Below are 17,550 nucleotides of genomic sequence, written 5' to 3'. Positions count from 1 at the left end.
TTCCATCTTTTAGTTTCACTTTTGAAGTAGTTGTTCAAGGCAGCAAACTCTGGCGTTAACCTATGCTGCCATCTTGGTTCTCAAAAGTAAAAACTTTAAAATAATAAAGCTCAACCTTGATACTTAAAAAAAAATACTTTTTTCTAAGTAGTTAAGGGTTGGAAGTCCACTGGAATTTTTGTCACTGTTCTTAGAAAAGCAGTAGTAACTGGGAATGTCTGGCAGCAGCCTCCTCTCCAGCTGAGCCCTCACCTGGAGCACAGATCACTGCTCTACCTGCTAACTCAGCAGGCCGGCCTCTTGGCTCAAGGGGCATCTACCCAGCTTGGACTGAGATTATATAACAGGAAGGTCCCTATGGAGCCTGGACAGGCCCTGGCTGGCCCTGGCTCATGCTCCTCCTCTTCCCCTGAGCTCTGAAATATGGACACATCTGTCAGTCTAGGCAGGTGTCCTCACTCCGCTGGCAGGGAACAGGCAGCTAGTCTGGGAAGATGGGAGTGAAAAGTAACACAGCAGGCGGGCCATGGTCTGGTGGGTTCACGAAGAGGAGGGAGACTGAGACTCTGAGAGGACTGAAGAACCCCCCAGCACTAACTTCATCTCCTGGTCCAACAGGAGCACGTGGAGATCTTTTTGCTACTCAAATGGTTCCCTTGGGAGGGCAAGTCTAATAAACAATTTTGGTAACTCTGATTTTCATCCAAGTGCTAAGTCTGCTTCCATATTTCATGAAAGCCTGCTCTGGAGTCAGTCCTGACAGGGAGAAACCTCTTGTGAAGCCATCACAAAGGCCTTTATTTCATTCCATCTCATACCTAAATATTCTATTTCTCTGACCCAAGCCTCTCTTTCTCTGTTGTTTGACACAAGTGCCCCCTGTGTCCATCTGCATCCTGACTGTGCCCCTTACTCGGTGAGGGTCAGGCTTTCTGAACTTGGCTGGTCCAATGTAGAGCAAACAGAGCAAAAAGTGAGACCTAGTGACAGAGGCAGGAAACAAGGTTCTGATGTCACTGGCAGGCAGTGTCCCCTTGATAATGTGAATGGGCTGCCAAGAGGGTGTCTACAATCAGAAGGCTGACGGTCACTGATTCTTGAAGCCACCTCTGATTTTAACCTTTCCCTTATGGGATCAGATGTGTCCATAATGTGGACACATCTGATCCCATAAGAGCTCCTTACTCATGTTGATTTCCTGGCTTTGCCTATTTGAGGTGTGGAAGGCATCTTAGGCTTTGCAAACACGTGCCCACTTCCTGCAGAGAATGCACAGGTTGATTCCTATATGTCAGCTGTCGGACGCTCCCTGTGCTGTGTCTCTCCCAGTCCAGCACTGGGAGAGCCTACTTTACCATACTGCCTCCTGGAAGATCGGGAACAAAGAAGGCTGCAATTATGATGAAGGCTAAAGAGTGCCCAGCAAAAGCTTTGCCATTCAACTGGCCAACCACAAGCACCAAGACAGGCCAGTAAAACACATCCATGCGGAGTTGTCCTCTTTATTATAAGCATTTAGCTTACTGGAATAAATAGGAGAATATCCATCGGCAAAGTAAAGCATTTTACAAAACCCATTAGAAAGAGATGGGTAGCTGGGATATAGGATTCCTATTTTCAAATCAATTTTTTATAAAAATGAAAACTACTTTTCAAGGGCAAGATATTATAGCAGAAGAAAATCTTCTCCTAAGAAAAGGCTTAATTGTTTACAATGATCAAATGTCCATGCTATTTGTATGACCCATGGCCTGGGCTCCATTGGAGGATCCCCTGAAGCAGAGGCTGGAGATCGTAGCAGTGCTAAGAGGAAAGAGTCCTAAGCTTTTATAAGGGGAAAAGCAGTGTGCCCAAACTTGGCTTTTTCCACAGAGAAAACAAACTTTGCAGCACCCTTCCTTCATCAGAGTTACTGATAGCCATCTCATAGGCTATGAGATGGACAAGCCAGTTGGTACAAGACACAGACTTCTTGCTTTTAATCATGACCTTCCCCCCTTGATGCTACCTTCTTTCTCTATAGGACATAAGGAGAGCATGGCAGGAGGAGGGAGCAGAGGAAATAACATTTCACTTCAGCTCCCTGATCCTACTCTTTGCTTAAGCCGATGTTAGACCTACAGGCCACCAGGGGCAGGCCAGGGGTTGCAGCTAACTGCCAAGAGATGGGGCAGAGGCCAGCAACAAGAACTGCACGACGGTGTCCCCAAAGGCCATTTCCCTGTCATGCACTCTTACGCTAATGCACGCTAGTGTCAGAGTCCCCTGGATAGTCCCAGGCCAAATGTAGTCTCTGAGTCAAAAGGATGGGCTGCCAGGTAATCCTTGTATTCGCCATCGAGCAGCTGGGCAGCATTCCTGGCAAACCAGCAGTCTATCTGCTCCTCCCCGTTGTAGATTTTCCTCTGCTTCCAGACCACCGGGACCTGGTGCCCTTTCACCTTCAGGACCTTTTCAGACTTCTCATCTGTCTTTGGGAATGGAGGACTAGTGGTGTTCTTGCTGAGTCCGGCAGGCTCCTCTGCGAGTCTGGCATCCTGGTTCAGGAACTGACCTGAATGGACAAGAGAAGCATCAGGTCTAAGTAGAGTGCAGGCCACATCATGTAGGGAAAAAAATCTGACATCGATTCAGGCCTTCAGTGACCAGCAAATGCACTGTGGTACCCAGAGGAAGGGGATTCATGATGTCAGAGATTGACTCCTAGCTGGACCCTGCCAGAAGCCACTCTCGCCTTCTCCAGCGTAAGTGATAGAACACGTGTTTGGGGGCATATGGAGAGGAGAGACCTGAGGTTTTATAGGTATCGGCCTCCACATCTGGAAGCTGCCCTCTTGCTGACACTGGAAAGCTGCCTAACCAGCGAACCAGAGTCTCTTACTGAGCTGGGAGGGCAAGAAGAGGGGCAGATAAATAGGGAAGAGTTAGGCCTCCCCCTGTTTCCTCCCTGGTCCTAGCACCCTCCATACTAGGTTTGTGGACTGTACTGGGCCAAGGGTGTGTACAGCAGTCAGTTCAGTTGATTCCTGAGACACATCATCAGAATTCCCCAGGTCAAGTGAGGACGTCGCTAAGGCCAAGGATGCTGGTCTGTGTCTTTAGAGGGAGCTCACACTTGGCAGGCAGGCACTACAGAAATGCGTGCAGCTCAAGTGCCAGGAAATCCTGCTTTCTAAACCGAGCCCGGCAGCGCTGGCTCTTCACTTGTGGGCCAGGAGCCCGCATGAAACTGCACGTCGAAGAAAGCCAGTCCAAATGGACGGCCTGCGCCTGCTCACGCAGTGTGGGTGGCTGCTATGGAAGAAACGCCGAGGTGCACGGGTGCTGGGCTGTGGACTGCCCCTTCTTTGTATCTTCTTGCTGAGAGTGAGGAACCAGAGGATTACTCCCAATTTCTTTGCTCACTTTCCCAGAAGGCCGGTGATAATTCATTTATAAAGCTCACTCCTATTCCAGAAAGTCATGAGGAGGCAAGAAATACAACTTTTGTGATATGTGTAAAGACCAGCTTCCCACTGAATGTCTCCATCAAGCTAATGCTATTGGCAGCACCAGCTTCATTCAGAGCCGAGTGCTCTCCTCAGACCCCGTGGGAAGAGCAGCTGCTTACCTAACAGTCCATGGCAGTTGCCGGAAAGGCCTTTGCTGCTGGAGATGTAGAAACCCAGGTGGTCTCGCTGGTAGGGGGCTGGCTTTTTGTAGAGGTGAATGAGGATGACGAAGGCAATGGTGCCCTGGATGGTGACAGTGACGTTGGCATTGGCAGACACTGACACCTCTAGCCCCCGGCTCCCCACTACCATGCTCTGGTTGCAGGGGAGGACCAGCCTGTCCCCGCCATCCAGGATGACCCTGTGCGGCGTGACCTCCAGGTATGACCTCTCGGGCTTGTTGACGAGGATGGTGATGGTGCGGAAGTAAGTGCGTTGCTTCTTGTGGCCGTTGGGAGGAGCGGGGGCCCCGATTAACGCTCCATTCACCGTCACACCTAAAGGCAGAGGGGAAGACAGCAATGGTTAGAAAAACTATCCTACTTTCATGCCAAAGGCATCTGACCAAATTTCCCTCCTCCTCTGGCCTTATCTTTGTAGCTCTCACACCATGAACTTTCACTTTCAAGTAGAGGCCACTCAATGCCTGTTGATTGAGTGAAGAAATGAGTGAATGTATGAAGTTAGGAGGGAATTTCTTCCCCATGTTTGACCAGTATCTCAGGGAAGGGGAAGGATGATGTAGGTTTGGGTCAAGATATCATAAGGATTAACAGATTGTTTGTGTTCATTCTGGTATTTCTTTCATTCTGGCTGTAGGGACAAAGAGACATACAGAATTTCTTATCTATCAGCTGCCACTGATCCTGATTTGGAGACGCTGTGATGCCACTGGGCAGCGTGGTATAATGCAAAGGTTAGAATTATGCTCAGTCCACAACTCAAGTTCTTCCACCTTCTAGGCGTGCACCTCTGGACCAGTCACTTTAAAACACCGAGCCTCACTGTCCTCATCTGTAAAAGGGGGTATGAAACCTAACAGGACTGTGGTGAGGTTCACAGGAGGTGGCATATGTGCCAGCTGCCAATGGCCAGCAAATAGAACTCTTTTTATTTTTTCACTTCGCTATCATGAACCCACAGGAACTTTACTAGACCCGAGTGAGGCGTGTGAGCCAGACCCCTGGCAATCGGTGCTTTCCAGACAGATGGCAATTCTACATCAGATGTTTGGGGCTGAATTACATCATGTACATTAAGTGTATTTTGCTCTCAGCAAAGGGGCAGTTTGCATTAATAAAATATTGCTATGTAATTAACTCTTATTTTCTCTGCTTTGGGGATAATCTTCCCCTACATCTTGACTAGCAACTTCTTGGACATCCCAGGAGAAAACTGCTTTCTCTGGGCCAAGGGGTAGGGGAAAGGAAAAAGCTCAGCATGAGCGGAGATCAAGTACTTCCGCCTTAAGGCTCCAAGCATCTGCCACTGAGCTTCCCATCCTGGACCCACACTGAACATAAGAATGAAAGAATGGCTCAGGGATAGGAGGGGGAGGCACTTCCAGGGAGGGGCACAGTTAGGCCCTATCTCACTCCTGAGCCTTTTGAGTTACAAAAAAGCTGAGATTTGGTTCTAAAGCTAGGAAGGCCTGAAGAGAGCAAGGTGGGTGAGGAGCCTAAAATCAAATATTACATAACTCCATCATCTGTGTCATCCTGTCACCTAGCCTTCCAAGAAACTGAGAAATTTTCTTAGAACTGAGAAATGCCAGAATGTCTACTGCAAAGCTTGTCCTCAAAAGTCGGGCTGCGTGGTTGTCCACATGCCATCCTGAGGCACTGCTACCTGCATGTAACGAAAGAAGCTTTTTGTTGTTATTGTTAATTATAATCCTCACTGGAGGGCATGCTTATTGATTTTAGAGAGAGCGGAAGAGAGGGAGGGAGGGAGAGAGAAAGAAAGACATCAATGTGAGAGAGAAACATCAACTGTGGCCTCCTGTACACCCCCTGACTAGGAATCAAGTCTGAAATCCTAGTATGTGCCTTGACTGAGAATGGAACACAAAACCTTTTGGTGCACAGAACGACACTCCAACCAACTGAGCCACATGGGCCAAGGCCGAGAGAAGCTTTTTATATACCAATCTCTTTTACGTGGTCCCTCTACGAAACAAAGGGGATCAGAGCCATTCTCTCACCCACGTTCTCTGCACACAAAGCCGAGTAATTAACATGGGGCTTAACATCTTAGTCACAGAGGAGCTGAGATAAATGATTTTAGAACATCGCACCGGCACAGTTTTTGAATGGAAAGACATAATAACAATAGTATATCATGAATTCGGATAGCACTTTTATATTTTCAAAACAACTTCCATTCCATTATTTAATTAAGTCTCTACAATTGACTGGTGAGACCAGTACATGAGTATCACTGTTTTACAGGAGAGACGACAAGAACTCTCTAGTTGAGTAGCCAAGGCCACAAAATTAGTTAAGACAGAGAGCAGGGTTTCCAAGGCATGTCTTCCTGCCTCCAAGCCCGGCACACAGTCTAATTCCTTTAACTAATCATCAACAATCCTCACTGAACATCTGTGAGGAGCCCCTAATATATACATCCTTCTTTGGAACAGAGGAGACCTGATGTCTACCTGCCTCTTGCCCAGAAGCCACAATGGAGGGCAGAACTTACCAGAGTCCGCGTGATCAGAGACCAGCCTTAGGATGTCCCCGGGCTGCCCGTCAATGTTGAAGCAGACAGTGAGCTTGCTCAAGGGGAAATCCACGACAAAATGGGGGTCTCCATCCGCTGCAGAGCAGGAAACCGCAGGAGAAAACAGAAAGAAAAGACACTTACTGAGTGCCTTCCCTGTGTAATACTCTCTTATATTTTCCCAGGAATTACTTATTTGATTCTTCTGTCAATGATCCTGAATGTCCAAATGAGCAAGATGTCTGGGAGGTGAAGTCACTCACCAAAGTTACACAGTTGGTATACAGTAAAGTAAGGATTTGAACTCAGGTCCCCTAAATTCAAATATAATGCTCCCTTTCACCACACCTTGGCCAAACACAGACAACTAAGCTTTGAGAGGTAAGTGGGAAACTGAAACGAAAGAGCGTTATTGCCATATTAAAGGCCCAGTGCATAAATTCATGCACCAGTGGGGTCCCTTGGCCTGGCCTGCGGGATCAGGCTGAAACCGGCTCTCCAACATCCCCCAAGGGGTCCCAGATTGTGAGAGGGTGCAGGGCAGGCTGAGGGACCCCACCAGTGCACGATCGAGGCGGGGAGGGACGCAGGATGTTGGTCAGCTGGGAAGGGACCGCGGGAGGGCTCCATGGCATGTCTGGCCCATCTCACTCTCACTCATTCCTGATCAGCCAGACCCCAGCAACAATCTAACCTACCAATCGGAGCATCTGCCCCTTGGTAGTCAATGCATGTCATAGCGACTGGTCAACCGGTCGACTGTCTGCCTCCTGGTGGTCAGTGTATGTCATAGTGAGCGGTTGAACTGCCTTAGCATATCATTAGCATATTACGCTTTGATTGGTTGAACAGATGACCAGACACTTTAGGCTTTTATTATATAGGACACCCCCTCTATTATGGAGCCTGCTTTCTTCAATTTCCTGCATGACACCAATCATTTCCTTTCTCCTTTGACCACCAAGTGGAGAGTGCCATGGCACTACGGACATTCATGGCGCCAGATGCACACAAGCCTTGCCTGACAGTAGTAACGACCAAGCCTAATAGAGGGCTGGTGACAAGTGAAGGACACAGAGTCAGCAGGAACATAGCTAAATGACAGTTCTCTGAGAGTTTCTTGGGCTCACACCACATCATTTCTCCTCAACTCATCCAAATCCCTTTACAAGGAAAGATTTGCTTGTCCCAAAAACTAGAGGAGAAAGTCATTACTCCACGTGCATCCAAGAGAAAGGTTTTCTTGCATCCATCAAGCACGTGTGTGTTCAGAGGAATTGCATTCTGTCCACTGGAGACTGGGTTTCTTATCTACACAGCTCATCCTGAAGATATAGGGACATGCACGTCCAGAACATCAGCAGCAAGACTTACAAAGAGATGTGCACATTTTAAGAATCCAACCCAGCCTTTGTGTTATTATCTCAGCTGGATTTTTATTATTATTCCAGAGAATTGGTATTTTTTTCTATTCTCCCCTCTAAACCAGAGATTAAAAAATAATAAAGTAATTTTTGTAAAACACGCATGCTGCAGATCTCTAAAACAAATGTCTTTTAAATTCCACAATGATGAGACTATGAGTCTGCTACCCATCCTTCCATCGGGGCTGTTGCCAGGCTCCTGGGCCTGTTAGCCACGGTGCTTATGTAACAGTTTAATGATGACCTTGGTTCTCAGAACTGCCTCACGCTGCCGGCTTGGGCTAAGAACATGGGCCCTGATGTCACATTTCTATGGAGCTAGTATTTTAACTGGCTTCAGGGCATTCCTGGTTGCCCACTTTCTAAACATATAAACTTGCAAATTACATACATTGTTTTCCTTACCTGATGTTCTGGAGACTTTAATTCTTGGGTTATATGGTTTCTTGAGAGTAGATCCTATAAAAGAAAGGAAAATAGCAACCACTGTTATTCATTAAGGAGGATGAAGTGAGGGGTACAGAGAGGAGAGTATTGAGATGAGTAAAATATAGCTTCAGATACATTCGTAGCAATTTAAAAACATCACCTGTTGTTTTTTGTTTTCCCACAGAGATATTTGTGTGTGTGTTTTTTAATGGGTTATACTATACAAGTCGATCTTGCTTTTTCCAGGTTGGACCAAATGCTTAAAAGAGAAACAACTCTATAATCCAGGCACAATAAACATTCAAATTTTGGTCATTAGTATTCCTGCATTCCTTGTCTTAAATGGTGATCAAGGGGTAAAAGTAATAATGGTTATCTTGTCATTGTGTGACCCTTTGTGTATTCAGAGCTCTCAAACATACAGTATCTTGTTTGACACCCTCAGCAACTTTCAGGGATGATTTAAAGGAGCTTGGCCTCACAACACACAAATGAAGTGCAACATGTGGAGGCTTAATTACTTTACGCTTTTATAAATTAGATAATAGTCTTTTTGTCTGTGCATATACTGGGGGGAATATTCCATCTTAATTCAGGTGTAGTTATAGGAGGAGGGGAAAAAGTACACTTGTTTAATGGTCCAGAATTTCAGATTTGCAGGATGAAAAAGTTCTGGCGATCAGTTTTGCAACATCAATATACTGAATGCTACTGAACTGTACACTTACAAATTGTTAAGAAGGTAAATTTTATGTAATGTGTTTTTGTACCATACTTAAAAAAGAAAAAACAACAACAGAAAAATGCAAAAATGTAAAAAGAAATTAGAATCCAGTGTCTATTGCTATGTGTCTATTGCAATCCATAAAGCAGCAGGCAAAAATAAATAATCAATTAAAGAATAACCTAAAAGTAAATCAATTTCTACAAATAAAATAACATTAATATCTTATTTCAAATTGTATTAACAAAATTATGCCCCTCTTCACTAATTTTTGCCCCTCACAGAAATTAAAGATCAAAGTATCTCAGTGTTTCTATGTGTCCCTATCTTTCCTGCACTGGTCCTGGCCCAGCAGGACCCGGGAGAATCAGGCAGACCACAGGGTAGCAACTTCTCAATTTGGATGGCTGCTGTGAGAAGCCTTGGTGAGTGGCAGCTGCCACAGACATTCAAAAAAGAAAAAATAAATAAATAAAAACTCATCATAGCTTTAAGAAAACAAAGATTGTCTTGAGTACTAACTGATGCTTCAGGAAAATTCAATTCCAAATAATATTTTTTGAGCTCTCAGTTGGTTATTTCTTCATATGGTTATTTCACAGCATCACACAATTTCCTTTTCATCAAAACTAAAATTGTACTGGTTTTGCCAAGACAAGCTCCACTCTTTCTAAAAAGGCAACACATCACTTTTAACCTCTATATTAGGGTCTGAACTTTTCAATAAATGTCCAGTTCTACATTCCTCAAGGGGAGGAATTCTAAATATTTGTTGAACTCTCATATGTGCCAAAGACTTTACACATTCAATCCTTACAATGGCCCTTCAGGGAAGTTATTATCTACATTTTACAGGTGAGGGAATAGAAGCTCAGAGAGGTTCAGAAACTTGCTGAACCTCACACTGGTCAGGAGGGCTGGGGGTCTGAAAGGCAGCTTTCTGGATTCTAAACTTATGCTCTCTTCACCACACCTAGTGCTTCTCAGAGTTTTGTGGGGATTTTTATATATTTTTCTTAATTTCAGAGCGGAAGAGAGAGAGAGAGAAACATCAAGGATGAAAATCATTGATTGGCTGCCTCTTGCACACCCCCTAGTGGAGATCGAGCCCAAAATCCAGGCATGTTCCCTGACCAGGTAATCAAACCAGTGACCTCCTGGCTCACAGGTCAATGCTCAACAATTGAGTCACACCAGCTGGGCTCTTCTAGGAGTTTAGAGTGTGAGGAATAAGTGAGACAGCATTTTCAGGTCCAGGGGTAACATCAGTTCCCCCTCCTGAGGAGATGTGAACTTGACAGAAATTTAATGAAAATGTTACACATTGAAAAAAAAAAAAAGCCATTTTCCACAGATACTACTGAGAATACAATCCTCAGTTTTGGTTGAACTAATTTTCTTTTCCACTTCCTGTTTTCCTTGCTACTATTTCCCCCATCAAAATGTCACTGAGACTGATGACAGTTACTGTTTAGCTTCTGAGTGACACATATATAAAGGGTGAATTCTCTCAAGAATCAGGAAGTCAGTTCTCACCTATGTTCTCAGGAAACTTGGGAAGTAAATCCAGCATACACATACAATTATATAACTCTGAAGTGCTTAAATATATGGAAAGGCATTTAAAGAGTGAACATTTGTCTATTTGTTTGTTCATCTCATTGCCTCCAATAATGACTGGCAAATGTTAGGCACTCAGTATTGATGACTGATGGTTGGATGAATTTCATCAGGCAACCTTTCTGAGACAACTGCCATCCTCTCTAATGTCTCTACAGAGATCCACAGTTTATAACAGAACAAACACAATAATTGAACACAGTCCCTGAAAACTAGGAACTGCATGTGGGGTTATTACTTATAAAAATTATAATACCACAGAATAAAACAGACTCCTGCTGAGAGGACCTTGCCTGAGAAGGAGTCTGTAGAAAGGACAAGTTAGGCTCCTATATTTGGCCATCCCTGGAGTTGGTTACCTGGCTGCAGGTTGGAGCCTTGCAGACTCTGCATCACTGTCTCAGGCCCTGTTGCAGCAGACATGCCATGGCTGTCCTCCAGCTTCCTTGTCTGCAGTGTGGATTTCTTCAACTTCATGGAGGTGAACGGGGTGAGGAAGCGAGAGTCCATGGCCAGAGCCTGGGCCTCCTGCCTCAGTCGCTCCTTCTCCTGCTCATCGTCATTCTGCAGCCAGGAATTCAGCAGCTCCTTTACGGTCAGGTAGCTCCAGAGACGCTTGAGGTGGTTGGGGTCCTCCTCACCATCACCCTTGGGCCTGGCACTTCCTATGACGTCATTCCCCACCTTCTGGGGCCCCACAGGCACATCCGTCTTCAATATGACAAATTTACTGTTGCTAGCCCTGACTTCCACGTGCAGTCGATCTATCTTCTTGTCCACCAGCTTCCCAGCAATGATGATCTCTGAGCCGTTGAAGTAGTTGGGGAAGAGGGTTCTGGTAACCTGCTCCACGACGCTGGGTGGGTAATCGATGTGGATGTCAGAGAGCAGAGGGGTCCTGATCTCATCATAGAACCTGGAGTAAAGGAAGAGAGAGTCAGGACCCAGCCCTGACTGCAGGCAGCACAGGTCCTAAAGGAAATGGTGGGCTGTTGGAGGGGTGACCTTAATCTTAGAAGCAATCCAACATTCTACCAGCAGAACAATGCTCATAAGAGGTTATGCAGCAGTAGCTTGAACACCACTGGTGATCAAGAACTGTGCCTCACTAAGCTTCCTCCTCTCTTTCTACTGCTCAGAGGAGAAGGAGGAACCTCCTTGTAGTAGATCACAGTCTTCTCCCTGAAATTTCCACCCACTGGTCTCACTTTTGCCTTTGGAGCAGCATAGCATGAATTAGCATAATCTATCTTCAACACAACAGCCATTTAGAGGCGTGGCAAACACTGCTCCTAGGCGTCATCTTTATGCAGTCTAATCAATTCCCAGTTTCATGAACTCTTCTTCAGGTGACATAATTTCAAGGTTCCCTAACCACTCTTGGTAACTTTCCTTTGTACACACCTAAGTTTCTCAAAGGGCCTCTTAAAAACGTTTTTCTTAGAACCAAACACATGTCATGCTTTAATAAGCACATTATACTTGAGAAATCTGACCTTGACCTTGCCACTATGCTTTTGTGTAAAGCAGCATTTGCTTACATTAGCTTTTCTTCTAGTTATATCACAAGCTTGCTACTTTCTGCACAAAGAGACAATTAAAATCCCTTTCCAAAAATCTAAAAAGCATAGGCTGTGGCATTAGACTTCCACCTCAGCTATTTACTTGCTGTATGTCTTGGGACACATAACTTAACCTCTCTAAACTTCAGTTTCTTCCTCTATAAAATTGGAACATTAACAATAACTACTTTGGTAGACTACTGTCTCCCCAGACCCAGTCTCCCCTTCTTTCATAATAAATTAGTTTTAATTTGATGGTGCCCATCCAGCTACAAGCTACATTTCTTAGCCTCTATTGTGGCCAAATATGGCCATGTTCTCCCCAATGGAATATGAGTGGAAGTGATATGCGTACCTTCTGTAATTCTTGCATAAAATAGAATGGCTTGCTCTGGCTTTCTTTTCCTTCCCCACTTTTATTGCTGGAATACAGAAGTCATTGTGACCTCATTTCAACCTTGCAGTTAAGAACAACATCTAAGGGGTGTAGAGTGGTAAAATGGAAGGAACCTGAGTCTCTGAATGACCTCATGGAGCCAAACTGAGCTGTCCAGACTATTACAGGAGAGAGTCATCTGCATGGCAGCTTAGCCTTTACCCTAATATACCCACTCCTAGGATTTCTGCCTGTAGAAATGTCTGTCATATTATAAGTTCTCAATAAATGTTGGGTAGTGACAATATTTTTAGCAGTATGGCAGTGCAGTCAGTTTGTTTCAATGTACTGTACTTACTTTTGCTTATGAACACATTGTTTTTTAAAAATGCATTAGATTCTCCCTCTTTTAATGTAGTTCTGAATGATTTTGAAAATGTGGGAAGCTAATCTGTGTTTTTATTTAAATCTTGACAAAAATGCTGGGTAAACAATGGTAGCTAGCTGCATCCCAAGGACCTATCTTTATTTTCCATCTTATAGACCTTTAATTAGATTTATCATTAATGAATGTTCTTTGATTATTGCTGTTAAACACCTATAAAGGTACCTAAAGCCCACTTTTTCTTTTAAGTATCTACGATTTATGCCACAAAGTGGTTAAAGCAATAGTGCTGAGCTGGGAGTCATCATGTCATTGAACCAATAGCAAAGTTATTCCCCATGTTGGCAACATGATATCAAAGGGAAGGCACTGAACTGAATTAGAAGACCTCACTTCTAGCTTCTTTTCCACCCCTCTCTCCCTCCCTCTCTCTCTTTCTCTCTCTCTCTCTCTACACACACACACACACACACACACACACACACACACACACACACACTGAGTGGCCAGATTATTATGACCGGCCAGATTAATATGGCCACCCCATCAGTACTTTGTTGGGCCACCTTTTGCCTTCAGTACTGCGGTGATTCTTCTTGACATTGACTGCACGAGATGTTGAAAGGTGATGCGAGGAATCTGACACCATACCCAATGAATAGCACTGTCCAGTTCTATGAGATTTGATGGTTGTGGAACCAGCTGCCTGATGGCTCTTTTAACTTCGTCCCACAATTGCTCAATTGGATTGAGATCTGGTGATTGTGGGGGCCACCTAAGCAAGGTAAAGTCTCCCTCATGTTCTTGAAACAACTCGTGCACAATATGAGCACCGTGGCATGGCACATTGTCTTGTTGGAAGAAGCTATCTCCATTAGGATACGCCATCAACATGATAGGATGAACTTGATCAGCAATGATACTTAGGTATGTTGTGCTATTCAGACGTTTATAATGATCTGGCCCTCTAGCAACTTCAGTGTGAAATTATAGCTAATCTGCCTACAAACATCAGGTGGTCATAATAATCTGGCCACTCAGTGTGTGTGTGTGTGTATATATATATATATATATATATATATATATATATATATATATATTCTGCACCCTTTCACAATCCGGGACACTTGGGTGATGTCGGAGAGCCAGTTTTGGCCCAATATCCACAGGCTAGGCCGAGGGACCCTACCGTGTACCGGGCCTCTAGTATGCATATAAGATCTTTGGTTAATCTCTTCCCACCCTCCCCCCTCTTCCCTTCCCTCTGAGATTCATCAGTCTGTTCCATGTTTCCATGCCTGTGGTTTCTGCTCCTGCATTGAGCGTCTGCCCCCTGATGGTCAGTGAGTGTCATAGCTGCTGGCTGGCCGGCTAGTTGGCTGGTCACTTAGGCTTTTATATATATAGATATGATTGGGGACTAGTGTCAAATGGTCATTTTGCTTCCAAATAAAAATATGATAATTTTAATTACTACTCAACATAGAGTGTGAGGAATAAATGAGACATTTACAGTTATGAAGTGGCAACATGGAGATAACTACTTCTCCTAACTACTGAAGAGGGTGGAATTAGAATATATAGCAGGAAGTGCTTTGAAATGTCAAGAAGACAACTGTAATTGGAATAGCTAGTTGAATACCTAACACGTGATAGCCATTCTGCCAATACTTTACACAGGTTTTCTCATTAAATTCTGTCAACTGACCATAATCCTTACTCTATAACGAGGGAACTTAAAATCTTGCCTAAAGTCATAAAACAGGACCAGAATTTGCAGCCAGACCTGCCTAATGGATTTCAAACTCCATTATGACATCTCCCAGTATAATGAGTTATCGTCATTTCCAGTAGACTCAAGGCTAAGGTGCAGCAAACCATTCTCATTTCTGAGTCTCTCATAAAACCCAACCCTTAATCCCCTTCTGAGAGCCTCTCATAATAATCCCAAGAAGACAAACAAACAGACCCAATGAGCTGTGAGCCCGCATCCTCCTCCTCATGAACGCGCCGTGTGAGGCCACAGTTCTCCAGCGACAGTTTTTCCAGCAGCTTGAAGTCCACATCATTCCCGATGCCGATGGTGAAGATGCAGATTTGGCCTCGGGCGGCCTCCTTAGTGTTGTTGAGAATCTTGAGGGTGTGGGTCTCCCCGACGGTGGGTTTCCCATCCGTCAGGAAGATGATGAGGGACACGCTGCGGTCTCCAATGTCGTTGTTGGCCACATAGTCGTTGAGCAGCCTGATGCCCCTCTGTAGGGCCCCGTTGATGTCTGTGCCTGTGGGACCAAAACAGGACAGCTCAGGCTTGTGTTCGTCTCCTTAAACTGGCTGCACACTCATGGCTGTGGTTCACTCACAACTGTTCAAGAATTAGCAGGAGTGACATATGGGGAGGGGAGGGAGGACCCCCCCCTCCCCCAGGCATATGGGGTGATTCTAAGCTAAAAGGCCTGTCTAGAATCTTGGCAACATTTTAACTCATTTTATCCTAATAACAACTGCATTATTATCCCCATTTAACGAACGAGGACATGGAGGCCTAGAGAGATTAAATGATTTGTGGATGATGGAGCTGGATTCAAATCCAGCATTCTGACTTCAGAATCTATGCTCCCAACCATGCTGTTACACGCCTTTGAGAGGAGCAGATTTATTTCCTGTCCACCTGCAAAGGTTGGGGCAATGAAGTGCCAAAAAAAAAATAATAATAAAAATAAAGGAATCCATAAGGTTTCTAAGGTTCGAATTCCAAAAGAATGTAATACACACCAACCATTTGCTAAAGCTTTATCCCCACCTCCACAGAACATTTTAATTGTAATATGAATGTAGCATACATATGTCAGGGGCTATGCTAGAAGCTGGGGGATACACGAAGATGAAGAAGAGTTTCTCTCATCAAGGACTGTACAGCCTTGTCAACTTCCTGCCGTAGATCAATGCTATAATATTGCATTAAGTCTAATCTAGTATTTCTCCCATCAACTGGTAAAAGATTTCCTAAATATCACTGTGGTGGAGACTGGTAGGAAACCCCATTGTAAGTCAAAGGTTAGTCCAAGCAAGATAAAGTTCCAAATGAAATTTATGTAGGAAATCAGAACTTTTTCTTGGAGAGGAAATGATGAATCTAGAGACTCTCAATGGAAAAAGACTGAACTGGATGTGTCATGGGTTTCCAGATGACCACCAAAGCAGAATAACTGAGACAACAAGTAATGGTGTCTCTGTGAATGGCCTCTAAGAAAGTGGGGAGGGCCCTGGCCAGTGTGGATCAGTGGGTTGGAGTGTCATCCTGTACATGGAAAGGTTGTGGGTCTGATTCCTGGACAGGGCACAAACCTGGGTTGAGGGATCAGTCCTATGTGGGGTATGAACAGCAGACAACCGATTTATGTTTCTCTCTCACATCCATGTCTCTCGCTCTCTTTCTCCCTTCTCCTCTCTCTAAAATTAATAAACAGATACTCAGGTGGGGCTTTAAAAAAAGAAGAAAGAAAGGAAAAAAAGGAGGGAGTGGTCAGGATCAGTTCCAACAAACACTCCAATACTGAGCACCTGTCATGTGTCCATTGTATTAGTGGTGAAGTTGACAGCACGAGTAAGACCCAGGCCTGAGTTGAAGGAACTTACATTGGCATACTGTTCTGATAATCTAGTTTTCTTAGAATTATGTATGACCTTTCCCTCCTCTGCACACCAACCTGGCACCAAAGTGTGCAGAGACTCAGAGCCCATCACACTTTCCATCCACGGCACCTCCCAGGCCCCTGGGATTCCTGCTCTGCTCATGTTTCAGCCCCGCCGAAGGGACGAAGGTGCAGTGGCCCAGTCCCACCTGCTGCTGCCTAGGGTGCTAGGATTCAAGCACACAAACACTGCCTCATCTAGTTGGCTTTACTCCCACACCCTAAAACAATTTACAAACCGGCTTCATTGCTCGGGATCCGTGAGATAAACCAGGAAAGGTTCCAAACCCTATCAGGTATTTCCCCCCATAACTTACTTGACCATCTTAGTCCAGGGCCTGGAAGAGGAGAATTTACAGAATCGCTGTTCAGAGAAACCTAAGCTTCTGGGAAAGTGCTCAGCTGTTATCTCCTTTCCTGTGATAGCTTCAGCATTCAAATCCTCGTCTCTTGGCAGAAAATTTAGCTACTCACTTATTATCACGTCAAGCTAATGTGAAAAGAAGGACTCATATTTACCTCCGGTGGGCGACATGTGGTGAATGTAGACTTTGCCGTCTCTGATATTGTTGGGAGTCACTGATACCAAATGGTCCTTCCACACTTTGATCCGGTTGGAAAATCCAATGATATTGAAGTGATCCTGGGGTCGGAGGTCATGGAGGATTGTGAAGAGAGCATCCTTGGTCTAGAGGCAAACACAAAACCAAAATCAGTTACATCAACTGCTTTAGTCCACATGTCCCCTGACTTAGAAACTGCACACCACGGACAAAGTCAGGGTTAAAATTAAGTGCCGACTATGTAAAGGGCATTTGGATAAATGTCCAAGTAACGATTATTTGCTTTATATCTATTTCCCTTACTACATTGTAAGCGCTTTTTAGGCACGTTCCACCCATCTTTGTAAACTCATGACATACAGGAGGTACTAGAAAGATTTAGTGAATGAATGCATAAATGAATGGGCAGATATTTCATTAATTAGAAGATTAAAAGTACAAATAATAAATGCTCTAGGGATTTTAAAAAGTGAAAAAACTGAGCCTGAGTGACATGAGAAAACTTCACTGAGAAGCAGGAGTATGAGGCCTAAAGGAATTGGGTCACGTGAAAGCTAGGGAGG

The 17,550-nt window shown here is 44.6% G+C and overlaps 1 protein-coding gene across 2 annotated transcripts in view; it reads right to left on the bottom strand.

Annotated features, from left to right (window-relative positions):
* Positions 1–1,470: 1,470 nt before the first annotated feature.
* Positions 1,471–17,550, bottom strand: part of ITIH5 (inter-alpha-trypsin inhibitor heavy chain 5) — an 89,479-nt gene continuing 73,399 nt past the window's right edge. For both annotated transcript variants that reach the window (XM_036341632.1, XM_036341640.1), the window contains exons 8-14: positions 16,944–17,112; positions 14,702–15,011; positions 10,769–11,325; positions 8,042–8,095; positions 6,192–6,308; positions 3,611–3,988; positions 1,471–2,554 (exon numbers count right to left, since the gene is read on the bottom strand). In XM_036341632.1, the coding sequence (XP_036197525.1) occupies positions 2,256–2,554; positions 3,611–3,988; positions 6,192–6,308; positions 8,042–8,095; positions 10,769–11,325; positions 14,702–15,011; positions 16,944–17,112 (1,884 nt within the window). In that variant the 3' untranslated portion in view covers positions 1,471–2,255. The remainder of the gene's footprint in view (positions 2,555–3,610; positions 3,989–6,191; positions 6,309–8,041; positions 8,096–10,768; positions 11,326–14,701; positions 15,012–16,943; positions 17,113–17,550) is intronic.

This window comes from Myotis myotis, unplaced genomic scaffold, assembly GCF_014108235.1.
Source record: "Myotis myotis isolate mMyoMyo1 unplaced genomic scaffold, mMyoMyo1.p scaffold_m19_p_1, whole genome shotgun sequence".
Lineage (NCBI taxonomy): Eukaryota > Metazoa > Chordata > Mammalia > Chiroptera > Vespertilionidae > Myotis > Myotis myotis.
This window is presented reverse-complemented; position numbering and strand designations above follow the sequence as displayed.